The sequence below is a fragment of the Mixophyes fleayi genome, chromosome 1, assembly GCF_038048845.1.
Source record: "Mixophyes fleayi isolate aMixFle1 chromosome 1, aMixFle1.hap1, whole genome shotgun sequence".
NCBI lineage: Eukaryota > Metazoa > Chordata > Amphibia > Anura > Limnodynastidae > Mixophyes > Mixophyes fleayi.
The window spans coordinates 105,695,946-105,716,400 of NC_134402.1; the positions used below are offsets into that span (position 1 = coordinate 105,695,946).

Consider the following 20,455-nt stretch of genomic DNA (forward strand, 5'->3'; position numbering starts at 1 on the left):
GAGCAAAGGCAACATGGCAGAATGCGAAGGGGGAGCAAAGGCAACATGGCAGAGTGCGAAGGGGGAGCAAAGGCAACATGGCAGAGTGTGAAGGGGGAGCAAAGGCAGCATGGCAGAGTGCGAAGGGGGAGCAAAGGCAGCATGGCAGAGTGTGAAGGGAGCAAAGGCAACATGGCAGAGTGTGAAGGGGGAGCAAAGGCAGCATGGCAGAGTGTGAAGGGGGAGCAAAGGCAACATGGCAGAGTGCGAAGGGGGAGCAAAGGCAGCATGGCAGAGTGTGAAGGGAGCAAAGGCAACATGGCAGAGTGTGAAGGGGGAGCAAAGGCAACATGGCAGAGTGTGAAGGGGGAGCAAAGGCAGCATGGCAGAGTGTGAAGGGGGAGCAAAGGCAACATGGCAGAGTGTGAAGGGGGAGCAAAGGCAGCATGGCAGAGTGTGAAGGGGGAGCAAAGGCAACATGGCAGAGTGTGAAGGGGGAGCAAAGGCAGCATGGCAGAGTGTGAAGGGGGAGCAAAGGCAGCATGGCAGAGTGTGAAGGGGGAGCAAAGGCAACATGGCAGAGTGTGAAGGGGGAGCAAAGGCAGCATGGTAGAGTGTGAAGGGGGAGCAAAGGCAACATGGCAGAGTGTGAAGGGGAGCAAAGGCAACATGGCAGAGTGTGAAGGGGGAGCAAAGGCAGCATGGCAGAGTGTGAAGGGGGAGCAAAGGCAGCATGGCAGAGTGTGAAGGGGGAGCAAAGGCAACATGGCAGAGTGTGAAGGGGGAGCAAAGGCAGCATGGCAGAGTGTGAAGGGGGAGCAAAGGCAACATGGCAGAGTGTGAAGGGGGAGCAAAGGCAACATGGCAGAGTGTGAAGGGGGAGCAAAGGCAGCATGGCAGAGTGTTTTGAGGGGCAAAAGCAGCATTGCAGAGTGTGATGAAGAGGGGCATTACTGTGGAATAATTTGAAATGGGGCACTACTGTGTGGCATAACATGACTCATTACTATTATTATTATTTTGATATTAGCAGCATAAAATATTATTTGAGTATTAAATTATTTATTATTTGATTATTAATATGGATTAAATGCATATTAATTTGAGTATTAAATGCATGAAATATTAAACTACCTATCGGTATATCTTATTGTATACTTAAAACAGTCATTAGGGCAGAGAACCGGTTGTTAATTTATTTGAATCCCACCACTGCCCTAAATGTACAGTAGGATTTATGTATGTGCTATTCTGACTGATGCTAAAGGTAGCAGACAAAAACCAAGAGATAATACATAACCCCTAACAGTCCTAAATATTCATACCATAATCAGAGGCATGTTGGGACATATTGTGGGTGGTCTGGGTGGATTGGGGTATAATCTGGGAAGACTGGGGAAATTGTCTGATATGTTCTAATTTTAGAACTATTAAAAACAGTCTGAGCCTCATTTAGAGTTAGACGCAATGTGTGTTAGACATGCAGCAGTGGAAGTGTGCCACATCTTGGTAGGGTATTACCCCATGTGCGACTCACTCGTAATACCCTACCGAGCTACGAGCGGTTCTTGCAGCTAGCTGTTTGCGCCACCTAATTCCTGACACACAGTTTTAGCCCTTTTTAGACGTGTGTTACGCCTCACTGCCTCTAGGATTTACTTACATGGTCACGCCTTCACAATTCTGTGTCCCGCCCTTTCTCTCGTAGTGAGCCGCAAGCTGTCGCAAGTGTAAATTGCGTCCAAGATGCAGGCGGATATGGCGCTTGCTACACATGCATGATAGTATTTTTTTGGTCGACTTTGCATCCGACTCTAAATGAGAGCCTCAATGGGCTAGATTTACTAAACTACGGTTTGAAAAAGTGGAGATGTTGCCTATAACCAATAAGATTCTAGCTATAATTTATTTAGCACATTCTACAAAATGACAGCTAGAATCTGATATTGGTTATACCTTCTGATGTTACTAAAGGTGTTCAGCGGTGTTAATGTGGATGTTAAGCCACAACGCTTTTGTAACTTAAATAGGTTGCTGTTTACTTAAAGCTGATAACAACAGATGAATGCAGTTACTCACAGTTGCTTGTAGTACAGCAGTATTCAGCAGTAACAACAGTTGCAACATTCAGGCATATACAGTACACACTTGTATACCTATTCTGGTGGTGATGCACTCTTATGTATGATGCAGGCAGGTGGCTGTACTGCACAGCCGTGCAGTTTATTGTTGTTGGTGTGGGCACAGACTCTCCTATTTTATGGAGGGATACAGTAGGGCACCTCCGGTGACCTATTAAATTCTTTTGGGGGATTTATATTATTGTAGGCACACAGCTCCTACTGCTGTGACTTGTCTCATCGGTGGCTATATGGAAGTGCGGCGCAAAAAGGCGAATTTCTGGTTTCAGAGGTCCGAGCATGCGTAGTAGCGCAAATCAGACATTGAAGTCCTGACCCACTTCCTGTTTCCTCCTAGACCACCGGGGAAAAGAAGCATTTCTATAGCAACATACAGGAGACAGCAAAAGCGCTCCTACACACTAACATCTGATTGGTTGCTCAAGGCAACAATGCCTCTTTTTCAAACCCGCAGTTTAGTAAATATACCCACATGTGTTTTGTCTCTACTTATATATGTCGGTCACATAGGTGTACTTCAGAAGATCAAGGCAAAAAAACATCAGGAATCAGAAACATTATCAGTGAATTTCCTATATTATATTCAGCAAAAACTTAATACGGTTTCTGAAATATACATTGTATTGATTAATATAAATCCATCTTTTCTAAAGGAGAGAATACTCTAGTAAAATATCTAGTGCCCTATCAGGAAAAGGGAAACAGTATCTCTGTGATGATGAGATAGCTAAAAACAAAAAAACCAACACACGATCTGTGTGTAATTTAGCTATATATGCCAAGAGCCATAATGCACAAATCTGGTCATTGTGGCTGCAGACACTTCTCACCACTTCTTCTAATCACCTTTGCTATAAGTTCATCCTCCTGTGAAGAACTGTACCAAATATGAACTGGTTGTGAATGAAATGTAAGACTATGAAAAAGCATTTCATCTTAAATATTATAGTGCTTTGTAATCTACAACCCTCAGTTGATACGTTAATTTGTAAATATTGTTACTGTATTCAGCATGGCTTATTATGGTGGAAATGCACCACTTATGAATACTGTTCATATATCTGTTTTTCCTTTTTCTTATCATTGGACTAATTTGATACAACAACCAGCTTTTGTCACTTAGAACATTGTGTGAATACAGATAACCTGTATGTATGAAAGGAATAACTGGTGTATTGGAACTTTCACATATATTAAGAGTTACAAAGTGATCATATAGGATCACCTTTTATTTATCTTGAATTTCCTTTGGGAATCACCGTTTGTAGTTGTGTACTTGCTGCTTTGCATTAATGAAGATTATACCAATGGCTTTGATGGTCATTTAGTATTTGAGTCTTCTGGGAAATGAGGTCACTGGTAGCTGTGTAGGATGTTCTGTCTAGTGCTGATCCACATCTGCTTGTTTTATTATAATAGCAGTAATACACATTCTGTAAGCAGATGTCATCTGTGTTGCAGTGTAAGCAGATAAAGATCACAGAAGTGTTGTTGGATTCATGTCTTCTGTTGCCTGTTTCTAATTAGTGTCCAAGAATTGTGGTTACCGGATTCATTAATAATCTTTAACCAAATTCTTAACAAATGTATCAGATGGTAACACTTGCTTTATTTATGTGTAATATAAAACAGTGGGACCTGGACATTGCTAAACAGAAAAGTTAATTCCAATCCCTCTAAAATGTGGTGTTTTAAATGACTAAATTCAATGTGTAATGTTTACTAAAATCATCAGCCATTCATTGTGTAAATGGGAAACTGAGACTGCAAAGTTGTATAAAAATCTCCATTTTCATGCTGGCAGAATGGCTCCTAGTTAAGGTTCTACTTGTATATTCAATTCAAATCCTACAGTATTTGCTTTTCTTCTCTTTTTGTTTTATTATTCCCATATGTTGATAAAACCAAAGCTACACCTGATACACCATACACATAGTTTTCCTATTAAGGAGATCAAAGGTAATTAGGTAGGGTCTGTTCAAAGCTCAGGGAAGGCAGTGTCCCGTGGTGTGTACATGAAATGCAGGTTTAAGTAATACATAAAAGGAAACCTAAAATATTATGTTTCTTACTTTCCAAGATCTACTCTCAAAATTATTATTTTTCCTGAACCCCTAAACTAGTAGAAGCATAGATGTCCCAGGCCCAGAACTCCTATGCCCTTTGACACTATATTCTCCAAGATATAACAGCATGGACAATTCTGACCCTAACTGGGGCTCCATCAGAGTGTTGACAACAACTAGAGGTAAGTAACTCCTAAAGAGTTGGTGGTTGGCCTTGGTGTATACACAAAGGTAGGTGTATGCACAGCAGCCACTGGTATGCTGCAGCTATCTATTGTACCCTTGCCTATACTCACATGAAAATGGTAATCTAATGATCACTGTACGGAACACTTTGTTTGCACTGCAGTGATCGAAATAGAAATTTTGAAGTGATGGTATGAAAAATGTCATGGTAATGTAAGTGAAAGAAATTTGATAATGAAGGCAGTAGAAGAGGTGTTGGTTTGGCATACCACCGTATACATTTCCACTTCCACCACTGTACATAGTAGTGTATAAATGTTATTTTTAAACATACATTTCAAATGCACAGAATGTTGAGGATAGCTCCAATTTCCCCTTCACAACTCACTTCCTAATCAAGTAAGGTATGGGCCAGTGGAAGCTATGAACTTCCCCTAAATGTTGATCATTTACTTGAACACACAAGGCACTGATCCCCAGGTATAGTGCACAAAGATAGACAAGGTAGTTTATAAACTGACAAAAAATACGGAAGAGGACTTTACACAGTATGTAACAATCTGGAAGGATATTGCTTAAAAGAACAAAATACTTTATGGGATAATTATCTATTTTCTTTAAAAAAAGAACATATTTGAAAGAGATTGATTAATACAAATGTAATTTAATTAGGCTAAATAAAAGAATAACATTTTAAAACATTGGCACTAGTTAATCTAGTTCAATGTCATTATGCATGTCTCACTGCCAAATCATTTCTACTCATGTTTATGCTCTCTTGAAAGTCATGTTAGAAGCTGTTGTTTGAGTGTTAACAGATGGTCGGAAATGTTCTGGTTAAAACTTGTTCTTTTGAACCTCCTGTAAAAACCCATCATGAATCCTCTTCAGAAGAAGCCGTAAAGAATAACACAGTATGGTTAAGTAAAGCACCATGTTTTTATCTTGATGCATTTGGAGAAAATAGACATCTTACTAAATTTACTGGGAATTACCCAGAATTCAAAACTCCAATAAATAGGGTATTAGCGATCAATGTTAACAGTCTGCCAATGCAATGCAAGGGGAAAAACATCTGCTCTGGAAACATTAAGCAATAACTGAAGCAAGAGCTTCTAAATTAGGGGTGTTGGCTTCTAAATTAGCATGCTGGATGATGGAGTTGAACAACAAATGCAAAAGACCAAGCTTTACCGCTGATCTGCATAGCACAAAGTGTTGTAGACTTTCATCATATCACCTATTGTAAGAAGAAAAAGGTCTACATGACATTTGTGAGTAATGGTGAATGACTGTGGATGGCCTGCCTTTAGAAACGGGAAATGATAAACGTACCTGTCTACACTCAGAGCGCACAGGTTGAGCACTGTGATTCCAACTGAAGCCTTTTGTATGAACGGAACCAGTTTGCAAAGACATTCTCCAACCGGGGACTGATCAAAGGGCCATCGCTGGGCAAGAAGCTGGAGAAAAGAACACACCATCCGAGATTTTTATTAAACATTTATACATTCCAAATAAATATCTGGACATTAAACATAGAGCACACACACATTGCTGTTTTGCTTCACATAGCCAGCTAGGCACATACCTTGTACAATAATCATTGAGTACACATACTTTACTATTTTATTTTATTTTATGCAGCCAGCTAAGCATACATCTTATACATTAATCATGTACTACATCTAATTTGCTATGACATCTTATACAGCAAGCTAAGCATACATTTATACATTATTCATGGACTACCTATAAAGTGCTATGTTTCCATATACTGTATATCTTGTATAATAAACATGGGAGTGTACAATATTCTATACAATATTCTATACAGTAAGTTAATCATGCATTACTATTTTATTTTATACCACTACTGGCAAACATACATCTATAAGGAGTATGATTGGAGTATGTTATATAACATAATACTGAATAGTCCAACACAATGCATGTTTTTCTAAAGTCTACATTCATATCTTTAAAGTAGTCAGAATCGCTAATGTCTCAGGAAGTGAAGAATCTCTATAATGGGGATGCAAATGGTACAAATGTATCTAATGTTTCCTCAAGGTACTCCTGTCATTTATTATGCATATGCACATACTGATCGTCCAAAGAGCCATTTCAGCATGCTGCAAAGTCTGTCCCCTTAGACCTGAGTTACCTGTTTGAGTTAATGTACTGAATGATGTATTGTTATGAGTGTTTATCTTATATTTCAGGTGCAGCAGGAAAACACAATTCAATCTTTAATTGTTTATTAGATGAATAGGACATATTTGCTGATGTGAAATTTGTTCTCTGAGTCTATATAGAAGAATCATTACTTTATGCTGCTAGATTACAGTTTTAGAGCTGCTCTACGTTAAACACATTTGTGGCCAGGAGATGTATTATGGCTAGTGTTCTTATGCTTTCAACTATTAAATCCTATTTGGCCCATATGCACACAAAGCACAGACGTGACAAATGAGTGTCTAAGTGGGTATACATAATACAGGATAATGATCAGTATAAACCAAACAAGTTTGATTTTTGTGGTTTCTTCTATTTCTTCTCCTGTATTTTTACCAAGCATGGAAAAAATCTAAATAAAAGCTTTTTATTACATAGCTCAGAGTCTAGAAATGCGCATCTCTCCCAGGACAATGCAACATAAAGGCACAAAGGTCCCATTATAAGTATAGAACAATACCTGAAGGCTGGCAGCTCTGCGATAATGCAAAGTTTAAGTCCTTTTGTGGAGCAAAAATGGCCACAGTTATAATTACACCTTTCCTCCCCTTCAGTTTGTTTAATCAATCTTGCGCCGCTAAAACAAATACCATTTTTTGCACAGTTTTTAAAAATTTGGATCATTGTGCACTTATTCTGTACTTACCAAGGAACACCGTCACTTTTCCCAAATCCTTCCCCCAGCCTGTGCAAAGTCTACTTCTCTGCAGCCACTATCTTAGTTAGCTAACTTCAGAACAATGCCTGTGAAATTTTATCCCAATATATGTAAGCTTATGCCAAGTGAGGGTTCCTTACCAGGTGAATCTGTGAAATACTCCCATACATTCACATTCTAACTGTAGAGATTTAAGTGGGACAGAGCCTATTTGAGTGGACTATTCCATTGTCCTTACAATTAGGACGTTTGTGACTGTTGGGAGGTGTGTACCTTTCACTGTGGTGAGCAGATTCCGCATGCATCTGCCACTGTTGCTCACAGGGAAGGAGGGAGGGAGTTTGGGGACAGACTAGCACTTCAAATATGATGCAGCCAAACCACTAGAGGGCATGACCATGCCAGCTAATGGCGAGTGTGTGCAGACACTCTCCCTATTTGAAAAGTAACAATATTGGGATGCAAGTCCCATCAGATGGTGGGCCATTGGAACTGGTAGGTCTATTCATGAGGTCACCCAAAGCATTTCTCTGGCCATGACCCTCCCATAAAAACTATAGGAAGCGGATGACCACAATACATTAGAACATGTATTAATGACCTGTTTTGGCAAGGAAAGTAAATTGATACAAAAACAGATTCTGAGTATCTGGCGCTCCACTCGGATTTGCAGCCTCTTGTATGTTAGAGGAAAAGTGAATATTTATTGACTGGCAGAATGTTTACTATTACTCAAAGATGTGTCACTCATATAGTCAAACAAGGTTAGTTTTAAAATTTTAATTTTAATTTTATCCTGTCTGTACTTTCCTTGCACATTGAACTGTGCTCAGGTTTCAACTGAAGCTTTCTTATACTCTGAAAAAGCTCCAATGCAAATGAAGAACCTATTTTTCAGATTGCTCAGTCCACTCCAGATTTGCTCATTTGATTATCAGGCTTGCAAAATTTGCCTACCTTGTTATATTTTTAAATTTCTCTGATCCACCCCAATGTACAACAATATGTAATGCACACTTGGAAAGCTTCATCCTTTGAGGACACACTGCACTCCAGCTAACCATCTTTTGTGATTTTGTGTGTCTTTTGCACACCCACAAAGGGCATACATTTGTCAGTTTTTACACATTTATTAAAGCAACATACCCAAAAGTACATTACGAAAAGTAATGGGACAAAGGGTGTGTGGGGCCTATTTATGAAATAGAGAAGTCCCCTTCTCCTGCAAAACCGTGAGCCGGATCTTTGAGTTCTACTTGCATTCGTGAACTTGCAATCCAGTGCACCCATGTGCATATGCCTCCAAACTGGCCGATCGAAGCAGTAACTTCAGCCTTACTGCTGTCAGACAGTAAAGCCGGGGGAGCTGAGATATTCTATAGTTGCCTTTGCCATGTAGTGATAAATAGACCGCTGCATATCATGGATTTTGCATTTCAATTTTTTGTCTTTTTATTACACTGCCTTCCAGTGCACACATATGTACAACAAACACTGGAAATGTAGGATAACCCTGCCATGGGTCCAGGCATAAAAGTCCAGCCCTCTTAATTATGATTGGAGAAATCCCAGGAGCATCTAAAAACTGACTGCTAGTGCTTATCGCAGTGGTTCCCAAACTGTGCGCCGATCTCACAGGGGTAGGCAAAGAGGGGGACCACTTGGTAATTATTTTGACTTAGGAGTGCCTTGAAAAAATTATGGAGACCCTAAGGGTGCCTTAAACTGAGAAAGCTTGGGATCCACCAACGTTTGGGAGTCATTTCTAGTGATGTCAACGGATGCACATGTTTACTAGCTTAAAAGATTCTGCTGGCTACTAGGTTTGACTGACAAAATTCTACATAATTTTGTCAACCACAGGACCACATATATTTAAAAACTGGTAACATGGTAACTAAGAGCTCTGCTTGTCAAGGAGGCTGGGGACACATAACATTTCTGAGATCTCCCACAAATGCTCTAAAACATATTTGAATATGTTACATAGAAGAAACAATTGGATTACTGTAATGTTCTGCATGCAGATCTGTAGAAAAGTTAAATTGTAATTGACAGATTATTCAGTTAAAAAGTAAAGAGATGGCTCAGAAAAACAGAAGATATGAGGCTGTGGATGATACAAGTTTATACAATGTGGACGGTCCATTGTTCAAAACATCCACTTGTACCTCCTGTACCACTCCTTTGTATCTGATCAAATTGTAATATGGGTAGAGATGCTCAAATTAGTTTCAAAATGGTTTACAAACCAGTTCATTGAATCAGCTATAAAGTTCAAAAAATTGCAATTAGTTCTCAAGACAGACAAAAAAATCTAGCTAAATTGAAGCAAGGTGAGCAAGTTCAACTATGTTCTAGCCTAAATGGCTACAATGTATAATTATTTTAATGGCTTTCCACTTGAACTTCAAGTATGAATGCAGTTATGTTTGGCGCGTAAGCCCAAATACCACAAAACGTTCAAGGCTCCTAGTTCGAATGATTTGAGCATCTTGCGAAGAGGGCCATCACTTCCCCTGCTCTTATATTGTAATTGTGATTAGCGGTCAATGCATGTTACACTGTAACGGCACTGAAGCACTGCAGAATATCATACCTCATAACATATAAAAAAGGCAAAATCAGAACAAAACAAGCCACCCCACGATCTGTCAGAACCATGCCCACACTCAGCCCTTGATGAGTGGAGCCTGCCGTAAAGCCGAGAATTGGGCTATTGGGAGGTATAGAATATTTTGGTGCTTTACAAATAAAATTATGATCTAAACATAAAATTATCATATCAAAAAGTATAAAGACAAGAGGAAAGAAGCTTTATTTATTTATAAATAAATAATAATACTAAGCTATGGATAGTAGGTTGTAATCCACTTTAACTATAAATATGTGTTTGCAGACAGGGATTTTATTTTGATTCTACATAAATGTGGGATACTTCTATAACTACTTTTTATCTATAATACTGTAATATTCTAAATATTCTAGAACTTATTAATTTTCCTGTAGAATTTACTTATTCTGCTTTTTTTACATAACTATCCACTTCATCACAAATTAGACAATCTTGGTTATTGTGTGTAGATAAACTGTAGACATCTGCTCAACAGCTCTCGCCCCATGGAATGCAGTGAGGTACAAACACATCTATTACACAGGGCAGAAACACAGCAGGGGAGACGTCTATCCTAAGAATTACTTCTCAAGTATAAATACAACTTGTTTGTCGAAAACAACAAAGCGGAAACCATATTACAGAGAAACCGCTATGCTTCGTGACATTTGAAAACATGATCAGAGACACATACACAAACTGCCTCTTTAGTAAACATTTCAGAGAAGGTTTACAAATGCATAAAATGATTATTCTTGAGAGAAGGCTTTCACAATACGTAGAACATACAATATTAATATTTATTCTTGCACGAATTGCAGCAACATCTATCTTGCACTCCTTTATAACCTTGTTTCCACTATTTTAAAACAAGTCAAAAAACTGATTTGTGGGCTCTATATCCATAAATTCTCTGTAACTTGGGAGATTCTCAGTGGGGCCAGAATACAGAAAGAGTTTTCTCCCATCAACCTTTTAACCTTCTTAACTGAAGGTCTTCACCTATGCCCTGAAGCATTCAATTCATCAACAAATCCTGCAGCTCTCTTGTAAATTACACAAATACTACTTTGTAAATTCCACTGTTGCTAATGGATTCATGTGCCACTTTAAGGGAATAAAAAGAGATGTCTTCAATCCGCACTGCACAAACAAAGTAATTCAATGATCAGACATAGTTTTGTAAAAGCTGCCACAACATTGGATAAACCGTTGATTGGCAGCATTTATGTGCAAATAAAATATTCCACTGTGGTGTTGACATTGTGCTTCTATTTAGTCAGTTCATATACATTTCCAACTTGTTTGTCAAAAATAGTCAACCAACTGAATATTTTATTTCTCAATGCTTATTATGACCACATAATAAATGAATATATGAGAAGGTAGAGCCACATTATCAGCAAGTTATGGGAAGTGGATATAACCTTCTGGGTTACATTGTTTTTCTGGACAGTCAGTATTATATCAGTCCAGTGGCGCACGCAGGGGGGGTTTCTGAGTCTCTAGAAACCCCCCCCCCCTGCGCTAACTAAGTGGCCACTGTCCTATACAGCAGCCGCGGCGCTGTCAAAGAAGCGTCCGCGGTGGTGCTGTATTGCTGCGCTCTCTCTCGTTTTTTTGTTTTTTTGTTTTTTTTTGGGTCGGCCCCGACAATCCTCCGTGCGCCGCTGCAGTCTATTTATCAAACCCCGGCGATATGAAAGATTTTCCATCTCTGCTTGTCACAGTGATTTTGTCTGGCTTCTGTAAATAGGGAGAAGCCCTAAAGCCGGCGAAAACTCTCATTTTCGTCAGAAAAGGGGCTTTTCTCCCTTTCTTAAATAAGTTTCAAATAATGACTGCATGTAAAAAATATAAAATACCTTTTTTTGTTGCAAAAGTCTAAATTGACAAAAGTATAAAGTAGAGAGTAAAGCAATGCTTTCATTCTGGGGGTATCATGTTACCGTAGGACTATGATTACAACAACTTGCTGAAAGACAGTGGCTGGGATTCATCAATGTTCAATTCCTGACAATAAGCCAGGTAGGCATTTATGACAATAACACTTGTCTGCGTATCACAGCTATTTGTCAAGTGTTTCCATGCAACAGACATGAGCTAATCTGTGCTGCCATATGTGTCTTCAGCCCAAAAGGTAATTGTTTTTTTGTTAAATACAATATCACTAGTTGACTCAGATAACAAGGCATTAAGAATTATCCTTGTTGTTGTAAAGTGACTTCTTCAAGGATTGTGTTATTACAACACAGAGCTCCAGAATGCCCTGAGCTGATGTCTGGAGTTAACATTTTGCTAAGTAAATAGTGAAAGCACAGTTTAGTCAATCAACATCAAGCAATGACAAAACATCCATATACATGTTCTTTCCATACGCTCCATACATAGTGTTCACCATAGTTTTGTTCATATTTATATACTATATATCATACTTGCCAACTCTCCCGGAATGTCCGGGAGACTCCCAAATTTCGCGAGAGTCTCACGGACGCCCGGGAGAATGTGGCAATCTCCCGGCTCTGCCCACTTCTTAGTGAAGTGGGCAGAATTAGATCCAAAACGCGGCGATTCATCGGGCCCCAAAATGACGCAATTTTGGAGCCCCCCCCAATCACGCCCACCACGCCCGGCAGGCTCCCGGAAAAAAACTTTCAAAAGTCGGTAAGTATGCCATATATAAATGTAAATAGGAAGCCCACTTTTTCCATTTTCTTGGAATTTGGTATATTATTATATTTTCTATCATTTTCATCCCATTGTCATTTTGTAATTTCTTATTCTCAGAAGAAGCATATGCACTATTTAAAAGCAGGGTTTCATTTTGTTTTCTACCGACAGAAAAAAAGTGTGCTTATTCTATATAGTATATAGAAAACACAACTTTTCTGCATATTTACTATATATATATATATATATATATATATATATATATATATATATATATATATATTTATGTGGACTGTGCTTGACTGTGGTATGTTGTAAGTCCAATTAACAAATTATATGGGAAAATGCATTTTCATACGGATTTTCCTGGAACGCCTGAGAGACTCACGAATTTCTGAGAGCTCTCCCGGGAAAGAATGTCACCATCCCGCATCCCGCCCACTTTCCTGGGGAAGTGGGCGGAACGGCGGCCTTGATGACGAGATTTTCTGCGAATCGAGTCATTATGGCCCTGTCCCCGCTGTGCAATGATGTAAATCTTGGCTTGTGCAGCGGGGAGCATGGCCGTTATGATGCAAATCGTGGCAAATCCAAGATTGGAAATGAAAAAAGTATACATATTTTATGTAGCAAGGATTTAAGATTTTAAATACACAATATTTCACCAAATGTTGAGAATTTAAAGACACAATTTGTGATGAGGGTATTGAGAAAGACACAGTATTCTATCATTTCTTCTGCTAGCTGAGAATGCAAAAAAAAAGTCTGATGCTGAATTTGGTAGGGATCTGACTGCCCTGTCCAAAATGGTGGTAGACGGTATAATTTACCTTATTGGTTTGCTGTAGAGATTACATCTATTCCATACTTGCCAACTCTCCCGGAAAGTCTGGGAGACTCCCAAAATTCGGGTCAGTCTCCCGGGCTCCCGCAAGAGCTGGCATTTCTCCCGCATCCCGGATTCACAGAGAATCAAGTCATTTGACGCGATTCTCTGTGAATCACGCCATTTTGGAGGGTGGGAGGGGGTGGGACGAGGCCAATCGCGTCATTTTGGCCCCGCCATAAATTACGTTTTTGTGGAGGCAGGGCCTTGCCCCGCTCCCTCAAACCCTTCAGACACGCCCCCGGGAGTAGGCAAGTAGGCAAGTATGATCTATTCTGTGTGAACAGACCTTCAAAGTAATGTTTCTATTCTTTAAAAGGCTTTATTGTACTTATTGTTTTTAATAACACACTGGACAGAAAGGGCTGCACAGTCTTTTACAGCCTATTGAGATTTTCAGGGCTTACTCCACCATACAATCTCCAAGAAAATCATATTTATTTGCATAAGTACTCTACTGTTTTACTGAAAACAAACTAAGGATCTGTGGTAGAAAGAATATTGTAGTTTTGGGGCAATGGTCACATCATTGTGACTAAATTTCAAAGGGAAATCTGAAATCATAATATCCTTAATCACTAAGCTGATGAAAGAAAGATGGTGGAAAAGCAGACACGCTAAGGCATTACAGTCATTGTATACATGAAGTCTCGGCCACGATGAAAAGCAGCCATGTACAATAAGTTTACCATAACAGAGACGTCTTATGGTAAAAGCATACGGAAGCATTTTCTATTTGAACTACAGATAAATAGGAGGTAAGCCATTCCCCTTCTAGTTGTTATTTTTACGCTGAACAAAGTAATGTAAAGTATGGTTATATGCTTCAGTAAAATACTTTTTACTGGCATTAATCTATCCACCATGCCTGGGAATACAGCAAAATTAATGAAGAGCAATATCAAGCAGCTTGTAAAAATGTTACATCTGCTCAGTATCGTTTTCAAATGACAATACAGTGCATTAATCTCATGTCATGACAGGAAACACAACAAAGCATCTTATCCAATAAACCAATAATAACTAAAAACGAGGCCCGCCCTTGGTCACCCTGACTAAACAGGACTAAAGAAATGCTATACATTACAAAATAATAAGTTATATAAAGTGCACACAGTCACACAAAAAAAATATTTTCTTTATAATGTATGTATAAAAACTTTATTATGCAGCCATTCAATATCAGACACCATTAAGAGTCCAGAATAATAAATATAGTCTATGGCAATATTATCTCTATTAAAAGAAATTATAAGAATTTATAAGAATTTATATCTATGAAAATAAATCTGAGATTATTTTAAATCTAGAAATCTGAGATTATCTTAAATCTCGGGGGCAAAAGCAGGCTCTCTAGGGGGGGTTTTCAAATGCTTGATTTCGGAACAAAGCAAAAATAAACAAAAAAAAACCACTTGCCTTTCCTAAAGTCATTGAAAAACACTAGAGCCAAAACATAACTGAAAACACACTACAGGCAAAGTATAATTAAGAACAATAACGGTGGCCATTTTGTTGAAGTTGAAGTTCATTAAAACATAGGCAGATTTACACAAAAATGAGTTTTTGGCATCAGAAATGTGTTATAGTTTTTAATAGAGGCACTAACTGGGAGGTCACCAGAAGCTTTTTCCTCCTCAAAGAACTGTCATGATTCGAGTGTGTGGGAGTTTCTGGGCAACAGAAAACCCCCCTAAGTGCACCCCTGAACCTTGATGCACTTCAGGTTCTTAATTGTCTGCATTTGCCTCATTCAGTTCGATGTGAACCCCCGTCGGAGCCTCGCTTGATGTGCGCCTGCGGGTATTAATATCAAACCTGCCAACTTATGGCATGATCCGGGAGCAGGTGGGCGTGCAGGGGGCGGGGCTCCGAAAATTGTGTCATTTTGGCCCCACCCCCATGATGTAATGACGCAAACACGTCATTTGGGGCCAAATGCCGCAATTCCCGGTGGATCGCGGCATTTTGGATTTAATTCTGCCCTCTTCACTAGGAAGTGGGCAGATGCGGGAGACTGTCATACTCTCAGAACCCAGCTAGAATTCGGGAGTCTCCTGGACATTCTGGGACAGTTGGCAAGTATGATTAATGTATGTAAAACATCACTGATTTTTGCTCACACCACTGCAAGGTGCGATGTTTTACTGACCTAACATCCCACCGATGCCGCATCACACAAAGCACCGATGACATATTGCTAGGAATTGAATTCTCCCTTTAATGTCTTTCTAAACAAATATAATGCAAATAATTTATTGCGATTAAAGTTATACTAATTTTGCATGTGGAAACAAATATGTAAATGTTTTCATTGTATTTACAATGCGTTCTCTTTGTCTTGAATCTACATTTTCAATTGCATTACTGTACATCAGACTCACTGAAATGAAGGCGAACGCTTGTATAAATGCAGATATGTATGGTCACATTTTGTGCAATCAATTTCATTTAAGTAACTATTTACATGCTGTTAACCTGCATTTGAAACACATCTTGAATGCACAATTTTAAAGCCAGTGGGGTACGTAGCAGTACATACACAGCAGCCAGCAGAAGGTATGGCACTATACATGTCACATGTGCAATAGCACATGTATGTGATATTGCATACCACTGGCTGCAGTGCATTAAATGCCATCTGCAATAGAGAAGATGATTTATTGAATGATAGCAGTGATTGGATGGATAATTTTGAACAAGGAGCAAAGTAAGATAGCTACAAGTACAATGTATGCAGAAATGTGGCATTGGGTTTCGTGTATATTTGGGTATAGAGATGTGGTTGTTGCTTGTGACTGTACAATTTTGTTTTTAGTTCAAAACAACAATAATCCTTTATATTTAGGTTATTAACCTTATTTTAAAAATATACCTTTTATCAAAGTAAATAAATCAAAACAAAAAATAGTAGATGTGAGGGAAGAGCATGTGTTTTCAAAATGTATTTACTTTTCCACCTTTCACATTATTTTTTTTAAAAAATAATTGTATAACGTGGGAAAAAAGAAACATATTTATCATAAATATTACATATATTATTTATTTTAAAGTGTAAATTCAAAGCCAATGTTTAATTTTAATTCACAGTTATGTTAATTGAAGATAATTATGTTTAAACAAATTAGCCACTGATGCCATTTTCATACCTCTCTCTATCACTATGGTAAGCAGTGGAAACCAAGACAGCTCTCGACGGTCTGATACAAAGTGAAAATGATCCTTATGTCAGAAACTTTGACACTTGCATACATAGAGGACAGTTTAAGAAAGTCACATTATTAATTCACATTTAAAGATCAAAAACTTGTGACTTGAACTCAATTTTTTTATATCTATATTACCTTTTTAACTCCTACTATTCTGCAAATGTATTTACTGTAGGATAACAAGGTTTTTGTAATTTGAAAAGTATTGTAAACAGAAATGTGCTCACAGTGAGAGAAGTAGGCCATTCTCACAGGCCCTGGCATAGAAGTCCTATTATACTCCGATTCACCATTGTATACAATACAAGCTTTCACAGATCAAACACAAGGAGACATAGGAATAGTTCATGGAGATAAACCATAGTTGGACATGTCGACTTTGTACTGAATACAAGAAATACATTAATGATCGCCTCCAGTAGAGATAACCCTTTTTATCGTTACACTATGTGAGTAGTGTGCCTACTCACTCAAAATAATGCTTTCCTTCACTAAAAATGTGATCTCAGCTGTGGTATGTTTTTGGCTTGTCTGCAGCCCCTATAAAGCCCCATAGGAAGGGATAGTCTACTTTTCATAACCCCACTGCCAAAATGGTGGTGGAAACTGTTACTGCAGCATGGAAGAGGAGGGGAACTAACATGCACAGTAGCAAAATTGCTGGCGTAATAACGCTGGCGCGTCTGTAATGTCACATGCAAAATCACAGCACCAGTACATGCCAGCCAGGAGACCGAGTCCATCTGAAGACTGGCAGGAGGTGTAATACTGGGAAACATAGTGGATGATACGGAATACAGCAATGTAATAGCCCTGGGAGACGTGGGATTATCATAAGTGGTGTGGCCCTGTAGACTCTGGCACTAACCGCGTAGCAGGCTTTTCCCTGCCTCAGTGCAGTCCGCTGCAGAGATTCACCGCCACAAAGAGTGAAAGGTCACCCCAAACAGAAACAAGACTGAGGCAAAGTGCTGATTTAAATCAAGCAATGTTTTACTTGTCAGACTATAACCTTTGCAAATAGCTTTCATAAATAAAATCACAGTTCATAAATCAATTAATATAATTGTGGCCGGGTCCTGAGTACTGTCCGCCGTACATCTTAAAATGGGCTCCAGCACTGGGAGGGGTAATACCCAGCGTCGGAGGGGTTAAATCACTGGCGCTAGGCGCCGCGTGAACAATTATTAATAAAAAATGTATTCAATAAAAAAAGTTTATATGTGTGTGCTGCAGTGATGACTGGGTAGCACTCAGCGCTGCAGCATATAAGGGGTTAAACCCCGGCGCCTAGTGTATAAATATATAGTTGAGGCATTTTTTTTTTTATAAATAAATAAAAATAAATGTAAATGTAAATGTTTAGTGTGTCGGTAGTTAACTGGCGTGCAGCACCAGAGGGGCTAACTCCCGGTGCTAGGCGAGTGTGACTATATGTTCATTAAATGTAAATGTGTTTAAATGTAGGATGTATGTGTAGGGCATGCGTATATATAGTAAATAAAAAAGCACTCACCTCGGTCCAGTGGGGACTGCAGGAGCTGCCCTGGATCTTTCACCCTCCCGGCAGCCAGCTTCAGTGGCTGCTAGAGGGACTTCTAAACCAGCCTCCTGGAATCCAATGGGTCCAGGAGGTGCAGCTCCTCCTTGGGGTCCCAGGTAGCTAGGTCCCTAGCTGGAGCTCCAAGAGCTTCAAGTAGCGACAGGGCAGGGACTGCTGCCCCAGAGCAGGGTCCCTGGAAGCAACTTTGGGCGGGAGATTTAAAAGATAAATCTCTCGCCCCAGACAGAGAGGCACCATGGGAGGATAGTGGGCTGAGCCCCCCTTTCTCTGGCAGCTCGCGTACAGGGGGGAAGTATACTCCTCCCTGCCATCAGCAGCAATGTTAAAAGGTGTTAAACTCTCTGGGTTGATTCACATGCCGGCTGCATGAATCAACTCAGATTGGTTAAAGGGACAGGAGGAGGGATTACCTCCTGCTAAAACTAATCTCCAAATGTGTAAAAAAAAGGCTCTGTTTTATATTTAAAGTTGTTCTTCTTGTTTCATCTGACCTGATCACTGGTACCTTCAACCAAATAAATACCACTTGCTTCAAAGACTTGCTTGGAAACTTCTCTATGCTGATTCCTGTGACCTACAGATTAGACCTAACTCTAATACGTTCCCGGCTGTTCTGAGATTTGGACCCAGCTTTCCGGTACCACCGCTCTGCTCACTACCCAACAGCTCTGGTCAGTGTGATAGGCCAGGGGAGATCCATCCACAGCAACCCTGATCCATAGGAAGAGGTCAGGGGCACCAGCCCAGGTACACCAGTAACGGGGTACACTAGCAGCATCAGTAACCCAGAAGAAACCCGGTTCTGGATGCTGGTAAGGAGTCCAGTGGTGGCAGTATTTGTAAGCCCTTCCTACTGCGGTTAGAGGGTGCGTTTGGGATAACAAAAGGGTACGGTGGCAAAGTAAGCCCAGCCGGTTCCCAGCAACAACAGACTGGGAAGCATAGGTGGTCCATCTTATCACAGTAACATTTACAGTCATCACATAAACGGTAATACAAGATGGCGGAATCACTTACTTTACAACTACAAACAATTACTCTACTGATTGCACTGATATATCGACAATAACTGTACATGGGTATCCCTGCAAATACTATTGTATAATCTATGAGAATGATGATAAAACATCTCTATCTCTTAACAAATGCTCCCTGGCTTACATGTAAGCCCTATCCAGGATAGCCCCTGTGTAAACTGCATTAGGGTTAATTTCATATGGCCAGAACTTTTTATAAATGAACACTACTTAGCATTTACTGCTGCTGTAACTTGGGTGCTGTGTGGGGTAATTCCTCTGCTTGTAGATCTCTCACTGTGCTTTTCTTAGTTGAGTGTGTAGGTTTTACCTGCAGGCTGATCTGTCTGTCTGCCCTTATAGCTCCCCACAGAATTCTCTTTTCTTTGGCTCTTTTCTTCTCTTTTTTTCTAGCTCAACTCCTATCCATGAGCTGTGCTCTTCCTGCCGTTCTCCTCACTCTCCTTTCACAAGATGGCCGATGACCTCACTCCTTTCTTGCCAAAACACTCCCCTTTTTCCTAGAGTCCATCGGTTTACACAAAGCAGGTATACTTGCATTGGTGACCTGTTGTGGACAGTTGGAGGAGAACTACCTAATTTCTCTGGATCCTCCAGGCTGACATAGCTGGCTCCTAATACTGTGCCCGGGACATTGTCCAGTGAGAAGCTGGCTGCTGTGGACTCTGCAATACTAAGCAGCATGGGAATGGGTAAGTAACTGTATCACAGAAGCAGATGTCTGGAGAAAGATAGAGTTAAGCAAGTAGTGTAGCTGATAATAGAGATGGGTAAGGATCTTAGTACATATTTTGCCTACCTTTTCTGACTCTCCTCCGGGAGATCCCAGGGGGGAGGTTGGGTGACATCTGTGTTGGGGAGTGTGAAGCAATTTGATGCAAAACATGTTATTGAGGCCCCCCATCCCATACACTTCACTAGGAAGCGGGCTGGATGTGGCAGAGTGACCTGCTGTCCCGGAAGTTCAGGAGAACTACCCGGAATTTGGGCGTGTCCCGGATTTTCCTGGTAGAATACACAAGTATGTTTTAGTAGGATGACTCTGATAGGGATGTTAGAACCAGGTCTAAGGCGAGAAGTTTTGATTGGGCCCCTTTTAGCTCTCCTTGCTCTTTAGAGAGGTGAGCCAGCTGCAGCTCCTCTGCCTGTGGTCTCTGGCTGTCTTCCTTACCAATGGTAAAGTAGGCGGACATAGAGCTAATTGTTC

The 20,455-nt window shown here is 39.9% G+C and overlaps 1 protein-coding gene across 1 annotated transcript in view; it reads right to left on the minus strand.

Annotated features, from left to right (window-relative positions):
* EDNRA (endothelin receptor type A) overlaps positions 1-20,455 on the minus strand; it is a 51,460-nt gene that overhangs the window by 16,118 nt on the left and 14,887 nt on the right. Inside the window, exon 3 of the mRNA XM_075198995.1 lies at positions 5,708-5,835. Coding sequence (XP_075055096.1) covers positions 5,708-5,835 — 128 coding nt within the window. The remainder of the gene's footprint in view (positions 1-5,707; positions 5,836-20,455) is intronic.